Source organism: Papaver somniferum, chromosome 6 (genome assembly GCF_003573695.1).
Source record: "Papaver somniferum cultivar HN1 chromosome 6, ASM357369v1, whole genome shotgun sequence".
Taxonomy (NCBI): Eukaryota; Viridiplantae; Streptophyta; class Magnoliopsida; order Ranunculales; family Papaveraceae; genus Papaver; species Papaver somniferum.
This window is the reverse complement of record NC_039363.1, coordinates 178807020-178826808: the sequence shown is the minus strand read 5'-3', so window position 1 is coordinate 178826808 and position 19789 is coordinate 178807020. Positions and strand designations below refer to the sequence as shown.

Below are 19789 nucleotides of genomic sequence, written 5' to 3'. Positions count from 1 at the left end.
TTTTGCAATTGAAGGGGGTATAATTAACATTTTAGTGTACATATGTAAAGAGCCATAAAAAGATTTTGAGGATTATATAACCAATCAATTGTTTATTTTCCCGTGATTACGTCAAGACAATGACATTGAGGTTTCCACTGACTAACAATTAACAGTTTTTGATTTCTCAAACTCATTTCTAGGTTCAATTTCAGATACATTTTTCAAAACTTAGCCTCTTCAACTTATACCTTATCGAACAGTGAGTAGTCATTGTCACCAGAAACCAGTGAAAATCGTAATATAATGCCATAGGTTCAAACTCGTTTTTTAAACATTGATCACAGCTCACCCAACTGCAGTGGTATGGTATTTGTTGCTTATAAGAAAACCTGGTTTGATTGGGGTATACCCAATTTTAAGTGGACTTTTTTTTAAAGATTTTAGGGGGAGTCCTAATAGGTAAGTTACAAAAATACCCTTACCCTTTATAATCCTATTACCCTAAATCAGTTTTATTATTTTCATTTCATCTTCTTCTCCTCCTCCACAACCATACCAGCTCTCTTCTTCTTCTCCATCAAAACTCGAAACTCGTCGATTAATTCATCGAAATCGTCGATTCGAAAACTCTGATTAATCTTCCACAATGGATCCGCCAAGACGTAAAGCTACTCGTATGAAAGACGCTAATCGAAAACCCAATGAGTATAACCCTGGAATTGCAAGTTTGGTTCAAAAGAAAGTGAAGAAAAAAACGGTTCAAAGAAGAAGAATTTGTAGCCGCTGAAACACGAGAAATGGCGCGATTAAGAAAGTAAGGGCATACTTAAACTCACTCTAGTAGTTCAATATCATGTTTGCATGTCAAATTAAGTCAGAAAAATCGAAATTGTGAATTGGCAGTTGCGATGTCGGCAAGATATTATGTTATCGACCTTGCCGACTGTTCATATTTAGGGTTTGGCCAGCAGGCTCTTATGTTGAAGATCTTGCCGGCTGTTGAATACCTGTAACTGGTACTTGCAGGGTCGGCAAGTTATTCAACCTAGGAGCGTGCCGGCGTCAGTTTTTTTTCGTCGGTGTGTTATAGTTTTTTACCCTGCCGGCTGTTTTGAAAATAGTTTGCGTCTCCTGATGCCTTGAATTTTAAAGTCGGAATGGTATTTGGATAAAACCAAGCCGGCTGTTTATTGGTCGTCAGTGTGTTAGTAATGGACCTTGCCGACTGGTTTTGCTATACGTCAGCTTATTTGCTATACGTCCTGGGCAAATGTATCTTCCCCGACAGTTCCGGATGCTTGATCGACGCCAGTTATATGCAACTATTGAATCCTTTAGATAAGATGCATGAGTATTCTTGGGTTACTGCGGTGGTCTCCTTCTTGAACAATGAGTTGATAAAGGGTTCTAGGGCACTCACTGCGCAAGTTAACGGAAACATATGTCTCTTCCAGGTAATTTTATTGTTTAAATCATTATACTTGCAAAATTCTCGTAAGATAAGATTCTTACTAAACTTTTTTTTTGCATAGGTTTGGATATATGAGCACTTCTCTTCTTTGGTGAAAGCAAACTCCTACATCAAAGTGGATGCGAATGTTGCGGTTGATAAGCCAATAACGCAAAGGTACAATTTTAAGGGTACTCAGGATAAGGAAATGCCGCAAAATCTTATCAAACTCCGAATCGCCATCGACAAATTTACTGCGGAGGAGGTGATATTTGATCCGTATCGAGATGCTAGAAATCAGGGTTTAATCCAAAGGAGAGATGAAGTTGCATTATACTATGGACCCTTATTGTTGACCACCACTGGATATTCAATGTACGATCCACATCGGGTAATGCGACTATTTGGTTACATCCAAGAAGAACCTCATATCGATGAAGATAAGTCGTTCTTTACTGTGTCAAGGGATGACTGCACCACGTCCCAAAAAATTATTAACGTCTCTTACGCTCTATCGCCAGCTCAAGAACATCGGGACGGTAGACGTGGCCGTAACATCGATGTGACTCTTTTGGACGAGGTGACCACCGGTCATGAAGCTAGTGAGAAATACATGACATGGTACTTGGGTTGGGCTCGTCCTACTGTGATTAGGTAAATGACTGATGAAGATTTGGCTCGTATGAGGAAGTTGGCATCGAAAGACCCAGCAACAAGTCTTAAGTTCTTTGTAAGTATTTTAGAGTTGCTCTTACTGTTTTAAGTTTACATTATCAAATCATTCTATTAATTGTTTGTTGTTTATTTGAAAATAGAAGGAGCATTTGAAGAGCCTTATGAGGGTGATGTGTTGCGCGAGAGAAAGATGAGAGCCTTTGTCGATTGAGGAGAAAAACAAGCACATTGACTTTGCTAGCAATGTTGACAATGGGGATGCTACTGAAATTTTCAAGCAAGCTGATGCTGAAGTAAAGAGGGAAGAAAAAGCCCGGAGGGAAGCACAAGCCAAGATGAATGCTGACAAAAAGAGGACCCGTAGTGGTCATGGTGGTGAAGGTAGTAGTAGCGGTGGTGTTCCTAAACGGGGTCGGGGTCGGGGTTGTGGTCGTGGTGGTGAATGAATGCAGTCTCTATTTTATTTTTTTATGTTGTGTTGGACAAATGTTAAGGTTAACGGGTGGACAAATGTTTTTTTAAAGGTTTATGGGACATGTTTTAGTATTTTGGACAACAAGTGCTGGATTTCTAGTTGTTGAATGAATGGTTTGTTTAGCTATGTAAAATTTCAATACTTATGCCGGCATGCTTTTTTTAAGTTACATTGCCGACCACACCAGGGCCGGCAAGGTTTTGAACTGTCAGACTGCCGGCCCTGACACCATAAATTATTTGCACACCAGGGCCGGCAAGGTTAAAAAATATGTTCCTTGCCGACCACATCAAAGCCGGAACGCTAGGGACCAAATACCGTTCTGAGGGTTAAACAGAAAATTGCATGTTCTCCTGATGCCTAAAAGTCATAAGGTCGGCATGGTAAGAAAATTTCTACCCTGCGGGCCGTAGCCGGCATACAAATATCAAAATATATTGCCGGCGGATACACAGAAAATTACATGTTCTACTGATGCCTAAAAGTCATAAGGTCGACATGATAATAAAATTTCTACCTTTCCGTCCTTATCATAGTCGGCATGAAAATGTCAAAATACATTGTCGGTGGATACACAGAAAAAAATGTTCTCCTGATGCCTAAAAGTCATAAGGTCGGCATGGTAGCAAAATTTCCACCCTGCCGGCCAGACCTAGTCGGCATACCGGGGAAAACAAACCTCGCCGGTGAATTCAAAATTCAAATTTTTTGCAAGTACAATTTCATTGATTGACTTGTACTTAGGCACTATAACGGCCAAATTTAACCATCATCCTATAAATACACTACTTATCTCTACAAAACAACACACAACTATTTGCATATACTCTCCAAAGCTCATATCATCATACATTCCACCTAACTCACCCAATAACTCTCTACATACAACAATTGCTTCATTTGATACAAACGAAGATTTTGCAATCACCAAAGCGTGGTACGCGAAAACTCGAGTTAGACATGAGTCCTCCGTAAGGGTGGATGACGTAACCTTTTGGGCTAGGGTGCACAACAAATTTAGGCAAGAGTTTGGGAATCCGAATGGAAGAATTCTGCAACAAGTGCATGATAGGCACTTAGTCATTGAAAATGCTATACTCGCTTTTTTAGCTCTCCAACCCCGGATTTTCAACGCTACCAACTTCAACTTGTCCATTGAACAATTTGTAAGTGTTTTTGTGGTTTATTTTACGTGATCCATGTTGTTTGATCTTCCTACTAAACACCGCTAACAAATTAAGTTTGTGTTTTGTTTTTGTAGCATGAAGCCGTGAAAGCGTGCTACTTGGAGGAAAAGGGGGAAGCATTCACATTCGATGCAAGCTATGAATTCATGGTCTCCAAAATCCCGGAGTATGCCCCGGACTTCATGCAGCCCGGATATGAATGAGATTCCTCCAACAAATATTGATGGTTTTAGTGTAGGTTTTGTGGGTAGATCTCTATGTAAACCCTCACGAGATTATAACTCGTCCACTAGGGTCGCCTAGAAGTTCAAAGGCTTGATGCACATGCTAAGTGCATTCGTTTTTCCGTCGACAAGGAGTTGTATTTTATGTTTTTAATCAATGTAGTAACCAAAATTTCATGAATAAAGTGTATTACATCTTCTCGTATTCTGTTTTCTGTTTGGTATAAGTACGCAGCAAAGTTATAAATCCTTAGCATGCCGACTACAGGTTAGCCTCCAGTGTTATAAATTATGTGCATGCCGTCTATATGATGGCCGGCATTGTAGGAAATATTTACATGCCGACCGTAAGATTGATGGCCCAAGATAGTTGGCGTAATCTTCATTCAAAGACCATTCCGGCCAAAAAATGGTCGGCGTGTTATTCATCCCCGGACCATGCCGGCTAGATCTTAGTCGACATTTTATTCAAACGTCGACCAAGCCGGCGGATATTCGTCGACACCTTATTCAAACCTAGACCTTGCCGACCTTGCATATTTTCAAAACTAAATTTTTTGATCGAAATCGAACTCATAAGACAGATAAAAGTTTTAATCTACTGAATTTTCATTTTCAAAATTTTAATCTAAACTCAATTAATTAACCTAATCAGAATTTTTAGTGTTAATTAAACAAGGGCATATTAACCATTTAGAAAATACAAGATTAAGGGGTGGCTTCTTTTACTTCAAAATGTCTTGGGTTTTGTCTCATTAGGTATACCCCAATTAATTTGGGTATATCCCAATTAAGCCAGGTAAGAAAAGGTGAACAAGATGATACTTTCTTTAAATTTGGGCTAACATCAGACCAGTCCTATATTTATGTATGAAAATTCTAAACATACCGTCCTTTTGGACGATCTAAAAACCGTGCAGACACAGAAATAGAGACCACAAAACCTACACCCCCTATAATTCCTTGGAGGGAGGGTCCACTCACACCCATTTCTGTGTGTATGCGGTTTTTAGATCGTCCTTTTGGCCGATCTTTTTAGAAGCATTCATTTATTTATTTATTCTTACACTACTCCTCTCTTATGAGGTAGATATCGGAATGCTAAAGGAACCGAGATTTCATCCCGAGACAAATCCCGCCGCACACAAATGCACTGGCCCCACTTTACCCCATTCTCCCTCTCCACAGATTTTGCAGGAGAAACCGTCAGTAGGTGAGGTATTGAAAGCGTGAAGCGGAGCGTGAAGCGTTTTTCATTTTTAGGAAGCGATGCGTATGTCGAAGCGTGAAGCGTCGCTTCATGGTTGATGTTTGAAGCAGATGTTTTCTTATAAATAAAGTAGTCGTAACTAGTAATTATAAATTTATTAGGAAGATGATATCCATATAAATTTTATATAAGTCTAATTATTATCAATAACAAAGCGTGTGCACACCAGTTCAACCTTCTTCAGGCGAATGGGAGGTGGGGTTTTTGATTTCCCATTAAAACATTCATATTTATCTTTTAAAAGCTTTAAAAAATAGGCGGGAAAGGAGTTTATGACTAAGTCAAAAAACGCACTTCACCTGACCGCTTCGAAGCGAAATGCTGAAATCTAAAGCGAAGCGTACGCTTCATGAAAGATGCGCTTCACATGACCGCTTCAGAGAGAAATACTGAAATTTGAAGCGAAGCGTACGCTCCGAAACGTGAAGCGTACGCTTTTGAAAACCATGGGTGTAGCATCTTCCGGTAGATATAGAGTTAGATCATGATGAGACAGTGTCATCTTACCAAGATGAATGATTTCACATCTACTGTGAGACAACCACCAGGTCCACAACCCCATGGGAGGCATCCTCTATTCCCAATCCCAAAATTAGTAAGGGGTGCAGTTTTTGAGTATGTGGGTGCCATCAGTCGAGTGAGACAAGGGTTCTTTGTTTGTCAACGGAAACGACAAGTCAACCGTCCTTGTTGTTCTTTGTATGTCAAAATGTACTACTTTTGCATCCTTAATAATGTGATGAAATAAATTTTTTTTTTCCGGAGGAAAATGTTATATTAAAGAGAAAAAAAAAACTTTACAAAAAGTAAAGTGAGTTACACATACATAAGAGTCTCCCAATTATTCTAAATGAAATTAGGAGAGACAAACTTAAAAGTATCAGAATCACAAGACCATACAACTACGAGTTGTTTAACAAGATCAATGATCTCAGTCGCCTCCTTCTTTCTATCTCCAAAAACTCTCTCATTCATTCCAACAAATAGCATAGTGGATAATCCTCCATACTGATTCACCTCTACCTCTCAAAACATTAGTAGTCCAAACTTCAAACAAATCAAATAATGATTTTGGCATTGGCCACAAAATCCGAAAAGCTTTAATGAAGTAGTTTCATACCTCAAAAGAATAAGGACAATGCAAGAACATATGATCTGTCGTTTTATCTATCAGCATTACAGAGAACACACAAATCACTTTCTATCTCCATTCCTTTATGCCTTAAAAGTATCCTTTGTCCATGTTCGTGACTCTTCCACCATGCCACCACTTCATCCCATAAATAAAAAAAAACTTATTTACCGTAGTTATAGCTAGCTAGAAATTCTAGCCTAGAATCTAAAGAGTAAAGACTAACATCGGCTCAAATTATATCTACGTCATTCATTTTTTTTGCTCCATTTACTTCATTCATTTACCATAGCATAAACCTAAAATACTTTAACGTCATTCATCTCACCAGCCACGTTCAAAGCCAAACACAGAGAAATGCTAATTTCAAAGTTTGCTGCATGGTCGAGGATAAGCAGGCTCCAATTTCAACTCATACTTATCCACCACCACGTACTGCACCTAAAGTTTGTCGCATCAATTATGTTAGTACTGTAGGGGAGAAATATCGCTCAGGACAAATTTACAACTTCGCTTTAACCAAAACAACCTTAAGCACAAAAAACACCAATTATCAGGAAATAAGGCGAAGAGCAGCTGCATATAAAGATAACGCGATGATCATCTCTACAAAAGAAGTGCGAAGGATTAAGTAGCAGCGCGATAAATAGAGACACCTCTCAAAGGCTGGTGAATAAGACAAACAAAAACAGAATCAGTCAACTGAGATCTTGCATGTGAACCATAGTTGTCTTCTACTGTTATGTTCGCCTATATAAAGGCTCAAAAATGATAGAGAGAGAGAGATCAGTTGAGATAATTCAGCTAAGAAAATTATCAGGAGAGAAAAGAAGCAAGCCATTAGAACTTAGCTTTTATCTTGTATTTCTCTAGTGTTGTACACAAACTCATCTTGAATTCACTGTAAGAGCACTATACATCTAATACAAATTGTTTGAGAAGATCATATTAGCGTCAAAGTGGTGAATAATATCATTAATATTTGATTTGATTCACATGACTTAAACTTTGTGTTATTATAATTACAAAGGGTGTAGTTGTGGGATTTTCCGCAACTATATTTTGGCTCTAGAGACAGGGAGGATTCATCCTCACCTGCTAGCTAGTAGCTAGAAATCATAATTTTCCAAAGTTTACTTGTTGTTCTCATTTCTTTCGTTTTTCGGTCCACCATGAAATTTCGATAAACATACCACTAAGTCTCTATCAAAGAACCCTTTACCTTTCAAAGTTTCGAAGAACACTCTGTCAAGATTCTTTCTTAAGGTGCCTCCTCAGTAACTGAGTACCAACCAAATCCCGTTCACGAACACCCCTCACTAGCAGAATGGTGCGAGTTGCCTCAAGGGCAGGGCATGTTATCGCTACGCGAAAGAGCAACAAAGTTGCAAGAAGAAAAGGAGTAAGAGATAAAACCGAGATTTCAACTGCATAAAAAGACGGGGTTTAGAACGACAGAATCGCAACCACACCCTACTCTTCATCATAGAAACAGGACAGCAGAACAACGATGTTGTCGCCCAAGACCCAACTCAGTAGAATAACAACGAGGAGAGCATCATCTACGAAGAAGGTGTTGTACACACAACTGATACTGAAACAATGGAGGATGAGAATCAGGGGATGCAAGGTGGAGACGAAAATCCAGGCAATGAGGACAATTTGACCATTCAGCAGTTAAGAGAACGTCTCACACAAGACAGGCGAATTGAAAGAGATCTGAGGCAAGGACTCGAACGAAGTAGAGCAAGAGATGTAGAATTAGCGGAAGAAAGAGCAAACTTGGCACGGCAGAACGCCTTGTTAACGGAGGAAAATAACCGGATGAATGGTGGTATACAGGCGCGAATTCATACTGGGGAAACAGAAACTCAGACAAGTAGGAGCTCATCGAGTCGAAGAAGAGAACATCATACAAGAAATAGAGAGGTGCAAAAAAATCGCTGAGAATATGAACGAGAAGTGCGCGAAAGAGAACAAGAAAGGGAAGATGCACGCGACAGAGAAAGAAGGATGCAAGAACGAAGATAAAGGAGTGTTATAGCATAGCTCGGTTGAACCCACCAAGCGTTGGTATGTCAAGTTTGGTTGTCATATTTTGGTGAATCAAAACTCATTTAAGAGTCGCTTGATTATGTACTAGAGACAACTTCGTATAGGTTAGACTAGAAAGTATAGGATTATGAGACATTCAAGTATTACTCGAAGACCTGAAGAATGTGAAGAAGTAACGAGCTACAACGACGAAATCATCCTTCCTCTTGAGGTTAGTAATATTGACTTGAACTATTTAAAGGAAGTACATTCATGAACTTGTTTTATGAATTGAAAGGGAAATCGCTAGGCTTATTGGTATTGTTATTCATTGCATATCTTTGGATTACCAATATGTGTGAGTTAGTAGAACCGATCATAACTTGTTATGTATCTTGGTATAACTAATCACAGTGTCTGACTTATGATTTAGTATGACTGGTTTTTATTAATTAGTGTAGTCGATCCTAAGTAATCACCTGAGATGGTATAATCGATATTTGTAATTGGTGTGACCGATCCTAGTAATTGGTGTGACCGATGACAAAAGAATTGTGTAATCGATCATTGTAATTGGTGTAACCGGTCCTAGTAATTGGTATAACCGATCCTAGTGACTTATGTAACCGATCACAAGCAATACTATGAGTACATGGTAATCGGTCCTAGTAATTGACGTAACCGATCTTGGTAACTGATGTAACCGGTCTTGGTGACTTGTGTGCCCGATCACAAGTATTCCATATTAAGGTATAAAAGATCCTAGAGATTGGTAGAACCGACTGAATCCATGATTGTGATTTGATATTTGATCAATCACATAGTTGTCTTGGAATACAGGTGAACTAATTCTAAACTTGTATGGAAGTGTGGTATAATCGATTCCAAGATTGTAAATATGAAAGATGATTTAAAAAGAAAAGATGTCAACATACTTTGAACACGAACAGTAACTCTTATCTTTTATTGTTCAAAGTTATTCCTTAATTACTCAAGGAGATCCCGGTCTGAAATATATTAAGAATCTTTTAATTAAGGTTGTTAGTTTTATATGCTTTAATTACCAGCAATTAAATGCATATCTCTAGAGAATAAAAATTAGTAATGTGCATTTACTAATTGGATATTTTCTATTGAGAGATTTCGGAAAATATTAGACAAAGTATTTCCAGGAATTATAAAATCTGATTGGGCATGTATTGGATATCTTGAGAATACTTTCGGTTTTGGAAATGCCTTGGTGTCCAATCATACTTGGTCTATAAATACCTAAGTTTCAATTTCTAGCAAACTATCCTAAGATCCAGGCAAACTTCATCTTTTTGTTATTTCTGGTGGAGCCGTCTATCCGGAGAGGAAAGTACCCTAATTAGGCGAAATCTCTTACAACCGCTCGTTTAAAGACTTTTGTGGGATCAAGAATCTCTACGAGTACCGTTGGTGGGAAACTAGAAAATTGCAGTTTATTAGTTTTCGATTGATTTGATTGACTAACAGTTGTTGAACTTTGATTGCACCTAGTTTGTTTATTCTTGAGAATCTTCTCTTTTGATATAAGATTTACTCAAACTAGATCGAAGTGTCGAAGGGATCTTTAGAACTATTTGTAGATCTAAAGACATCTTGTGATAATCCATTATTAACATACTCCGTTCTGTGCGTGATTGATCACAAGATATTCAAGTGGTGTTGTGCAGGTTTAATTGAAGATTAAAGAAGATTTAAAGACGAAGAAGATTTCTTAGTGGTTTCTCATATCTTTATGTAGCGCAAACCTTGATCGGCTGGGATCCAACTAGAATTTGATTTATTCGATTGATTAGTTGTGTGAAATTGGTAACACCTAATAGTTCTCTTGAGTTCTATTTTGATTGTTACAAATCCGAATCTTATTACTTAGATAATAGAGATTGGATTGATCTAACCAGGAAAAGGAGATTATTAGTTTAAACTGAAGAGCCTTTGCATATGACTTGAGATATCTTTATCTGGAAAGAATCAATAGAGTTGTTACCAAACAAATTTATTGTTCCTTTACTGTTTGGAATACGATCCAAAGGAATTGTTCCAGTGTGTGCACTTATTGAATGTCGGAAGCGCAGGGATACTGAAGAAACTAAGTGAACTAGGTTTAGTTGCTTGGTCTCAACTATAAGAAGTTTTTGCATTTGTTTTTTATTTTTGTATTTTACTAATTAAAAATAATATAATAATTAGATCGACGTAACAGGCAAACACGCAACAAGCTGCGCCGCAAGCCCTTTTTGAATTAGAAATCATATCCTTTTAAAAACAAACTCTCTCGAACCGGGAGTCATGACATTATTGTGCATAACTTATGAAGTTTGGTTTAGATTTTGTACAATGGCTTAATTATGAGAGTATTCAATTATGGACTTGGTCCCGGGTTTTTCTGCATTTGCGGGTCGTTAACAAAATATTGCTGTGTCTTTTACTTTTTTATTTCCGCAGTTATAATCGTTTATTATAATTAGAAGTAAAATACACAAACGTTAACTCCGCTTTACTTGATAGTGATCCTATAGAGATTGGTTAAGTCTGAACCTATTATCAAGTAATCACACTTTGATTGTTGTATTGTCTCGATCTCGTATCCATAGACGATCACACAAAGTGTGAATACCGATTTGTCGTATTGTCTCGACTTTTTTCATCAATATTTTCATAAGATAGAAGTGGATCAGGGAAAAACCAATACTGCGGAATATTCAAAGATTCATTCTATTTTTCATTAATATTTTCATAAAGACATATAATAGACTTAATCTTGCAATCAAAAGTTCATCCTATCTTCATCAATATTTGCATAATGACATAATAGGCTTAACTTTTGACATATATGGGACAATCATAGTTCATGGATGCAAACATACATATCCCATAAACATTTTTGCAATATATGAAACCATAAAGATTAATACTGCAACATCATCTTCCAAATAAACTTTAGAATTTAAACAAATAAATCTAAAAACATTGCAAGATGAAAATCGTTGACAATAGCTATGTATAATCACAATAATTGCTATTCTAAACCTTAGTTATCCTTCTTAAAAGACAAGAATAAATTCTCATAAGAAGTTTCCTAGACATTAAGGCCTCTAAAAAAATTCTTTATCGCCCCCGAACTCCTTGTCGTCAACAGCCATAGGAACATAAGGTTCATGAAGAAAGGAGTCAATTCCAACAAACCTTCTAGACTGATGCCGAACCAGCGCTTTCTGAATTTTGAGAGTCCTCAAGACAATAGCCTTTATTTTCTGAATCTCCTTTCTTGTTTCCTTCAACTCTTCAAGAACCCTGAAAAATTTATGTAGATTAGAAGGAACAACTCTTGGTTTCCTCACATTCTTATTTTTTTTTTCAAAGTTGAAGGTACATGAGCTTTATCTTTTTCCTTCATGATTGATGGATTAACAATCATATTAACATCTTTTCCATCAGAAGACATAATGCTTGAATTCTCCATATCAGAATGAGATTATGAGAGGAATTCACAAATCAGACTCAACAAGCAATCTTGTGATAAAAAGAGTTTTCAGAGAAAGAAAAACGAATATATGGTTACGGAACCTTTATACACTAAAAGGATTCACGTACGCACAACTCACAACCCTAAAGAAGGCATAGTTGTCAATTTTAACCCTCTTTTATTGATCAAACAGAGAAAAGCCCTTTCAATATCAATCAGATATGAAAAGATGGAAGAATTCCAAATTGGTGAAAACAAAACCAAAAACAAAACTGTACCACCCAGTGTTTTTAGCATGGCGCATGCTAAAAGATACACCATGGCCTGAGATGAAGCTTCATCCAAAGCTTCCTTTGCATAGTGAGATGCATTTGGCCCGGGGCCATATTTGGTGCCAAGGAAGGAACATCGCGTAGGCATATTGGAAAAAGTCCGATATTGCATCATCTTGATGCATTAGGCCAGTTGGGTAGGTGGCCTTGAGCTTGCAGCGTAATCATTATGCATTATGAAGGCTATTGTCTTAAAGCCAATACTGCACAATCATTGTGCATCAGGCCAGAGAGGGATGGTCCAGAGAATATTGCATAATCATTGTGCAATACGGCAGAACGAGTGGTGCGTACTCATTGTGCATCAGGACAGAGAGGGTTGTCCTAACGAATGTTGCGCAATCATTATGCGCAATCATTGCGATGAACAGTGAAGCAGGCATGTCATTTTGGTCCCCTTTCCATACTTGTATAAATTCCATTAAGACATATATAGGGAGGGGTACTTGGTTGAAGATGCATATGAGGACTATGTACCAAATAAGCTTCATAGCTTAGCCAAAGGAGTATAAATGATGCATAAATCTCATTTATAGTTGTGTAGCCTTGCGAATAGGGAATTTGATGCTTAGGCATCACTATGCCATGCCGCGGAACCGATAATGCATAATCATTGTGCATCTTGACGGAACGGCCTATACGGACCAGGCCATTACCACTATTGCTTAACCACGGCTTTGCAAACGAGTTGGAATAAGTTGCTTGTCCCTTCGTGGATGAACTGCGGTCTTTGCTTGATCCCTTTAGAGTAGGGAAGGGTACGTAGGCATCCACAATGAGTTGCAGCATTGCCGGTCCAGCACATTGGCCCCTCATATCATCTAAGCTCGGTAGCTCGATGCAAGAGATGATTGCGGCCAAACTTGATGAGGCTTAGTTGCATGCCAGTAGTGGATGCTCATACTTCCTATCAATTTCAAAAGAGTTGGTACGCGAGGTAAGGTAGGGAATGGTAAGGGCTTGGTCCGGCCTATGCCAAAGTCCAAGGCTTATGCCCGGACAAGACTCGATGGTATGACAGTTGGTCAGCTAGATAGGAAATTCAGTGATGAATTCCGTGCGTTGAGGCAAAGCCAGAGATGCATGCAATGTGCATTGGCATTGGCCCTATGGCCTTACATCCTTTTGCGGACAAGGGTAAGTTTGGAACGATGTGAAAGCTAATTTAGATGCATCATGCCCCATGAGCACGCTTGCAAGGGAAAATGGACGTGCATTTGCCTAGCTTTGAGGCCCGGATCGTAGCATCATTATGGCACATCGGGGAAGTTACGGCCTGCGGGGTGACGCGCCAAAGGCGTAATTTTCCGGTCTGTCACAGTTGGTATCAGAGCAAGTTCCGATAAAACTCTAGGGACTTGTGCAGAGTGGACTCGTCAAACGAGCACTGTTTCATTCTAAAGGAAATAAAGTTGGAGAGTAGGCCAACTTTTGCGCGGAAAGTTTTCGAATCGAGTTGAGCTTGTTTGAGTGTTGTGAGTTTTCCTGGCCTAAGTGGCACCCCACTTACGAGTGGATATCCGGAAGACCATCTGGGACGGTGGGTAAACAATGAGACTGATCATCCCCACACATTGTCAGGCCCGGCTAGCATCCCACTTATGGGTGGCAACCTGGATGACCGTCAGGGACGGTGGGCAACTGGAAACTGTTCCACACAGTACTGCGCTAAAATCTTGTCATTTCGATGACATCTTCAACCTTGTGATCTTTAGGGATTCTTGGGTGGTGGTATGGGACGCCATCTAGGATACCTGGTGTTGATGGTGTATTTTAGTTCAGGGCTAAAATTATAAAACCAGTATTTAATGCGCTGACATCCTGCAAAGAGTAAAGCCGTTTAACAAGTGAGGAGTACCTCTTCACTTTATTTATTCGAAGCAATTCAATAAATACACAAAATTCACCCAAGATGGTGCATGTAGCAACAATCCCAAATATTCTGTGAATTTTAAGCATTATTAATAAATGCATGATTTGCCTAGTATTTCCTGTGTCATTCCTAGCAGAACTCGCATCATTGGCATGGCATGACGACTGAGTGTTTACTCTCAGCAGAGTAACTTGAATCTCTAAATGTCAGTTTTGAGATGTGCAAGAAATACCCGTACAGGCTGCATCACTCTCTGACAAAGAGAATTTCGAATCGACGCGAAACAACTCGATCGAATGACTTTATTTCCTTAAGGAAAATCTGGACTGTCCATATCAGTCTCAGAAACGAACGCAGCCACGCAAGTTGGCCGCATGATTTAACCAGCCCAGACGAACCCTAGCAGGAGCAGGCGATCACCGTGATGACCACCAGTGGGCCCGCTTATGCCCTAGCCGGTCGAACACACGCTGTACTCCCAAACACCCGCCGAACACCAACCATAAAATAGGGTGGCCGTGTTGTTTTCGGAAAGGCTCGAATGAGCGAATACTGATCAGGTCATTCTTAAAATCATCACGACCGTCCAACTTCGCCAGCCTAGTTGGACGGCTTGGATCGTCCCGTGATTGATCAGTGAAGTGCTAATGCACACATTGGCGGATTCACTCCTCACTTACCCGATCGGCTTGCTCACGGCAATGCCATGGAGAAATGAACGTTTGCTCGAAACATGGATGGCGTGATGCTTTAAAAGATCGCGGAAATTCCACTAGTGTCTTAAAACGATCACAACCATCCGACTTAGCCAACATATTTAGATGGCATATATCGCGCCTAGGACCATCAGGAAGGTGCACATATGTTCACTGTCATCCCAACTTGGCCCCACACGGTCGATCCTCCCAAAGGGGGAGCGTGGTTTTCCAAACTGTTTGGCCAAAGTCACACGTGCATGACTGTTTAATAACCCTAATTAGGGTTTGCGGCGATGCATATCTGTCGTAGTTCGATCGCGTCCATCCATCTTCGCCATCCTAAACGGAGGGTGTAAATATAGACTCAAGAGGTCCCAAGGATGTCGACGTGATCACCGTGGGCCCACCTGTGCGTATGACCGGCCGGCCTAGGCGAACCATGGCCGAGCGCCTCGAAACGCACGCCCGAAGGTGTCATGTCACGCAGATTCCAAATCCTTTGCGGCAATGGATTTATGTGGCAAATTTATCACGACCACTCATCTTTGTCGGTCAATTTGAGTGGCCTAGATCAAGCCTTCATGAGACTGAGAGGTTCTTTATGGGTGAAAACTATTTCTGCTGGTTTTGGTAATTTGGGGTGTGTGGATGAGAAATGAATCTAAACCCTAAACAAATGCACTGCACGGGAGTGCTTTTGATTCGAGAGATCAATCTGTGCAATTCTGGCCTAAACCAAGAAATGGCAGTTCCAGACTTGCTTCCGTCACAAAGTGAAGGAGATGGGGTTGATCTTAGGGAGGGAAGCGAAGAAAATGTTGAGATTGTAGAGGTGTTGGTTGTTTAAGACTTGTATCAAAAAGAGGAACTGGCTTGCAATGATGTAAGCAATCAGTTCTGGTGTTTTCTGGATACGAATGACAACACTTGGTTTTCTGTGCTTGTCTGTATGTGTTTTTTGGAAATAGGTGATGAACCTATTTATACAAGTCATAAAGCACAAACCTCGTCTCTCGTAGGAAGTGGAGTGATGAAGTAGTGGGGTCGTGTGCGAGTGATTGCACGATCACGTCTTGGCCCACTTCTCCCATCATCGCTAACCGTCCATGTCTTCCTGATACGTTCTTGTAAGGGCGCGTTGCACGCTGCACGCTGTAAACCTCCAAACCAATACCCCAGTAAGTATCCCCCAGTTTGTGACATGCTTGATGTCTCGAATGAGTGGATCGTAGGACCCACACGGAGTATCATACCATGCTAGGTTAAATAACTGAGTTATTTAGGAAATCGATATTCATGAAATATCGTGTATACTCTATGCATGTAATACATAGAATATAAATAATGTGTATGAAGCATCATTGTTTTAAGGCTTAACGGAGTAAGTCGCGGATTAAGCGTCTTAAAACAGATGCATGCTTAGCTATCTTCGAATGATAGTTTGGAAGCTGCACATGCAATCCCTCCCTTGGACGATCACATGATGTGATAGAGTGACGGATGATAATCACCACGACACCTTATTGGCCATTTAACTCCTAACTTGGGATGCCTAACCAAGCTGGTAGAGTTGGACGGACGAGATGATATATGACACTCATCTGTGACCGTTGATGAAGTTTTAGGGTTTTGAAGAGGTGTGCAAGAATCAAATTTCAAGAGTAATCCTATGCCGCAAAGGATTCTTAAAGAGGCGTGACATGCCACCTTCAAGGCACACGAATCGAGGCATCCGACCATGGCTTGTCTTGGTCGGTCAGACATAGAGAAAGACAGGCCCACAGTGATCACGTTGATACTCTCTGGACTTCCTTAGTCTATTCCTGCACCCTTCATCCAAGCTGGCGAAGATGGACGTTCATGATTGATTAACGACACATGTAACATGCCGCAAACCCTAATTAGGGTTTTAAAACAGTCACACATGCATGGTTTTGGCTAATCGATTTTGCAGGTTAGGCTTCTCCTTCGGAGAGGTCGATCATGTGGGGCCTACATTGGGCCGACAGTGAACGTGTGTGCGCTTCTCCAATGGTCTTAGGCGCAATCTAAGCCATCCAAACATGCTGGCGAAGTTGGATGGTTGTGATTGTTTTAATACACTAGTAGAACTTCCGCGACCTTTTAAAAGAATCAAGCCATCCATGTTTGGAGCAAACGTTCGTTGCTCCATGGCTTTGTCGTGAGAAAATCGATCGAGCTGGGATATAGTGGGCCCGCTAATGTGCGTGTTAGCGCCTCCTCCATCTTTCATGGTGCGATCTAAGCCATCCAATCAGGCTAGTGAAGTTGGACGATCATGATCACTTTAAGACTGCCTAAAGCAGTCTTGCTCATTCGAGCTTATTCCAAAGCAGCGTGGACACCCTATTTTGGGTTGGCGTTTCGGCACGCTGATAAGAGGAGTGTGATGTTCGACCAGCTAGGGCGAAAACAAGCCCGCTGGTGGTCATCACGGTGATAGCCTTATCCTACTAGTGTTTGTATATGCTTGTTAAATCATGCGGTCAACCTGCGTGGACGTGATTATTTCTGAGACTGATACGATCAGTCCATATTTCCCCTAGGAAATTAAATATGCTCAATCGGGCTAATATAACACACCGAGAGATATAGCCTATACGGGTATTTAGTGCATGCCTCATCATCGACACTTGGAGATTCATGTTACTCTGCTGAGAGCAACACTCAGTCATCATGCCGCACCAACAATGAGAGTTCTGCGGGAACAACACATGAAATACTAGGAAAATCATGCATTTTAAATACTGCTAAAAATTCACAGGGTATTTGGTATTGTTGCCACATGCTCCAACATGGATGAATTTTGTATATTTAATTCACATAAATATTTTGGATTGTTGCCACATGCTCCATTCTAGGTGAATTAATAAAGCGAAGAGGTACTCATCACTTATCAAACAACTTTATCCTCTTTAGGATGTCATCGCATAAATTTGTCTTTACAATTTTAGCCTTTGAACTAAAATCCACCATCAACATTAAGTTCCCTGCCTAGCACATAATGGTTGCATTATTGTGGGGTAGGCATTATATGGTGACAAATAAAGATAAAACTTATGAGACAAAGTTAGATGTTACCAGGAGAGATGGGCAGTCCTGTCTTTGGAGCATGTCACGTTCAAGAGGCATCCAAGTGAACGTTGAAGAAGCTTCTGAAGCGAACGTGGAGGCGTCTCTTGGAGAGAGCGTTGAAGCAGCTTCTGAAGCGAACTGGAGGCGGCTCCTGGAGAGAAGTAGGATTCTTAAGCGAACATGGAGGTGGCTCCTGGAGAGAGTGTTGAAGCAGCTTCTGAAGCGAACGTGGGTCCCGGAGAGAGCATTGAAGCAGGCTTCTGAAGCGAACGTGGAGGAGGCTCCTGGAGAGAGAGTTGAAGCAGCTTCTGAAGCGAACGTGGGTCCCGGAGAGAGCATTGAAGCAGGCTTATGAAGCGAACGTGGAGGCGGCTCCTGGAGAGAGCGTTGAAGCGGATTCTGAAGCAAACGTAGGTCCCGGAGAGAGCATTGAAGCAGGCTTCTGAAGCGAACATGGAGGCGGCTCCTGGAGAGAGAGTAGAAGCAGCTTCTGAAGCGAACGTGGGTCCCGGAGAGAGCATTGAAGCAGGATTCTGAAGCGAACGTGGAGGCGTATCCTAGAGAGAGCGTTGAAGCGGCTTCTGAAGCGAACTTGGGTCTTGGAGAGAGCATTGAAGCAGGATTCTGATGCGAACGCGGGGGCGGCTCCTGGAGAGAGCGTTGAAGTGGCTCCTTCTTCAGTTTGGTTTTCCCTTTACATGCTTCTACATTGACCATCTCTTGTGTTGAAGAAGTTCTTGACTGATGGCGAAGGAATCTCGTGCTGAGCCTCAGTCCCCAATCATGACTTATATGGTTCTATCTTGCATGGTCGGTGATTTTACCATATTAAAGATATCGTTGTCTCGCCTCCGTGACTCTATTAATTCTCCATGGGAAAATAAAATATGCAGAAGTTCGGATTACCTCTGTCGGTAGTGGTTGTTTCTATAGTGAAGTTCAGGCACTGGTATCAACAGACGAACAACAGTTCTTAGCAGCAGCTTTGGTCAGAAGAGACTGGCAGGGAGAGGCGTGATAGCTACGGGCACGAACTTCGCAGTCTTCATATAGTGGTAGATCTTGTCTCGTTATTAGAGGGAGAAGCTAATGATGGAACCGATAGCTTCCTTGATGTTGCCTCATAGAATGAAAAAGAGGGAGACGGTCCCTTTCCCATGAGTATCACTGATCCTTCGACTTGATAGATGTTGTCACGCTGAATTCATGAGGCCGTCTTTACGTCTGCGTTATCACTGTCCTTTGACAATACGTCTTCTATCTTGAGTACATCCTCGTCTTTGGACATCTTGGAATGATAGCGTGCTTGCATCTCTCTAAATTCACCATCTTTGAGATGGGAAATGCTAAGCAGTCCCCAATCATACTCCTTTGCCATTATCATCTTCGGATCGTGTATTTGAGGAGTAATGAAGTTCCTTTACGCGAACGACTTAACTAATGATGAAGCTCTTGACATGGAGAATCTGTATGTACGTATTAAGACCCAGGTGCAATCTCCTTTGGTAACGTAACTACTTCAGGAGACGAAATTATGAAAGTGTCTCTTATTGATGTTGTTGCCGTCAAGCCAGATATGGAATATCTTGGACGTTGTTTCATTATTGTGGCAGTCGTACATGTGGTACTAGAGTTGGATTTGGCGATTTTGGACGCGTAGGATGTTGCATCTCGGTGTTTTTCCTCTTGCTGCTTCAGCGAAACTGCTTACAGAAGGCCGAAGGTTGTCTTGCCTGTTGGTGAGATGCATGCTTCCACGAACATCATAAGGCTCTTCATTACTGACATGCTTGTTCTTTCTAGCAATGCAGGTCGCAACTGAGTGTTTAGCAGCTTCACGGATGACTGAAAGCGCAAGTTCTTCTACA

At 40.7% G+C, this 19789-nt stretch overlaps 1 protein-coding gene across 1 annotated transcript; it reads left to right on the top strand.

Moving 5' to 3' along the window:
* The first annotated feature begins 1290 nt into the window (after window positions 1–1290).
* Window positions 1291–2366, top strand: LOC113286486. Its single transcript, XM_026535097.1, has 3 exons — window positions 1291–1436; window positions 1515–2162; window positions 2248–2366. The coding sequence occupies exons 1-2, from the start codon at window positions 1299–1301 to the stop codon at window positions 2088–2090; spliced, it is 714 nt and encodes a 237-aa protein (XP_026390882.1). The 5' UTR covers window positions 1291–1298; the 3' UTR covers window positions 2091–2162; window positions 2248–2366.
* The last annotated feature ends 17423 nt before the right edge of the window (window positions 2367–19789 follow it).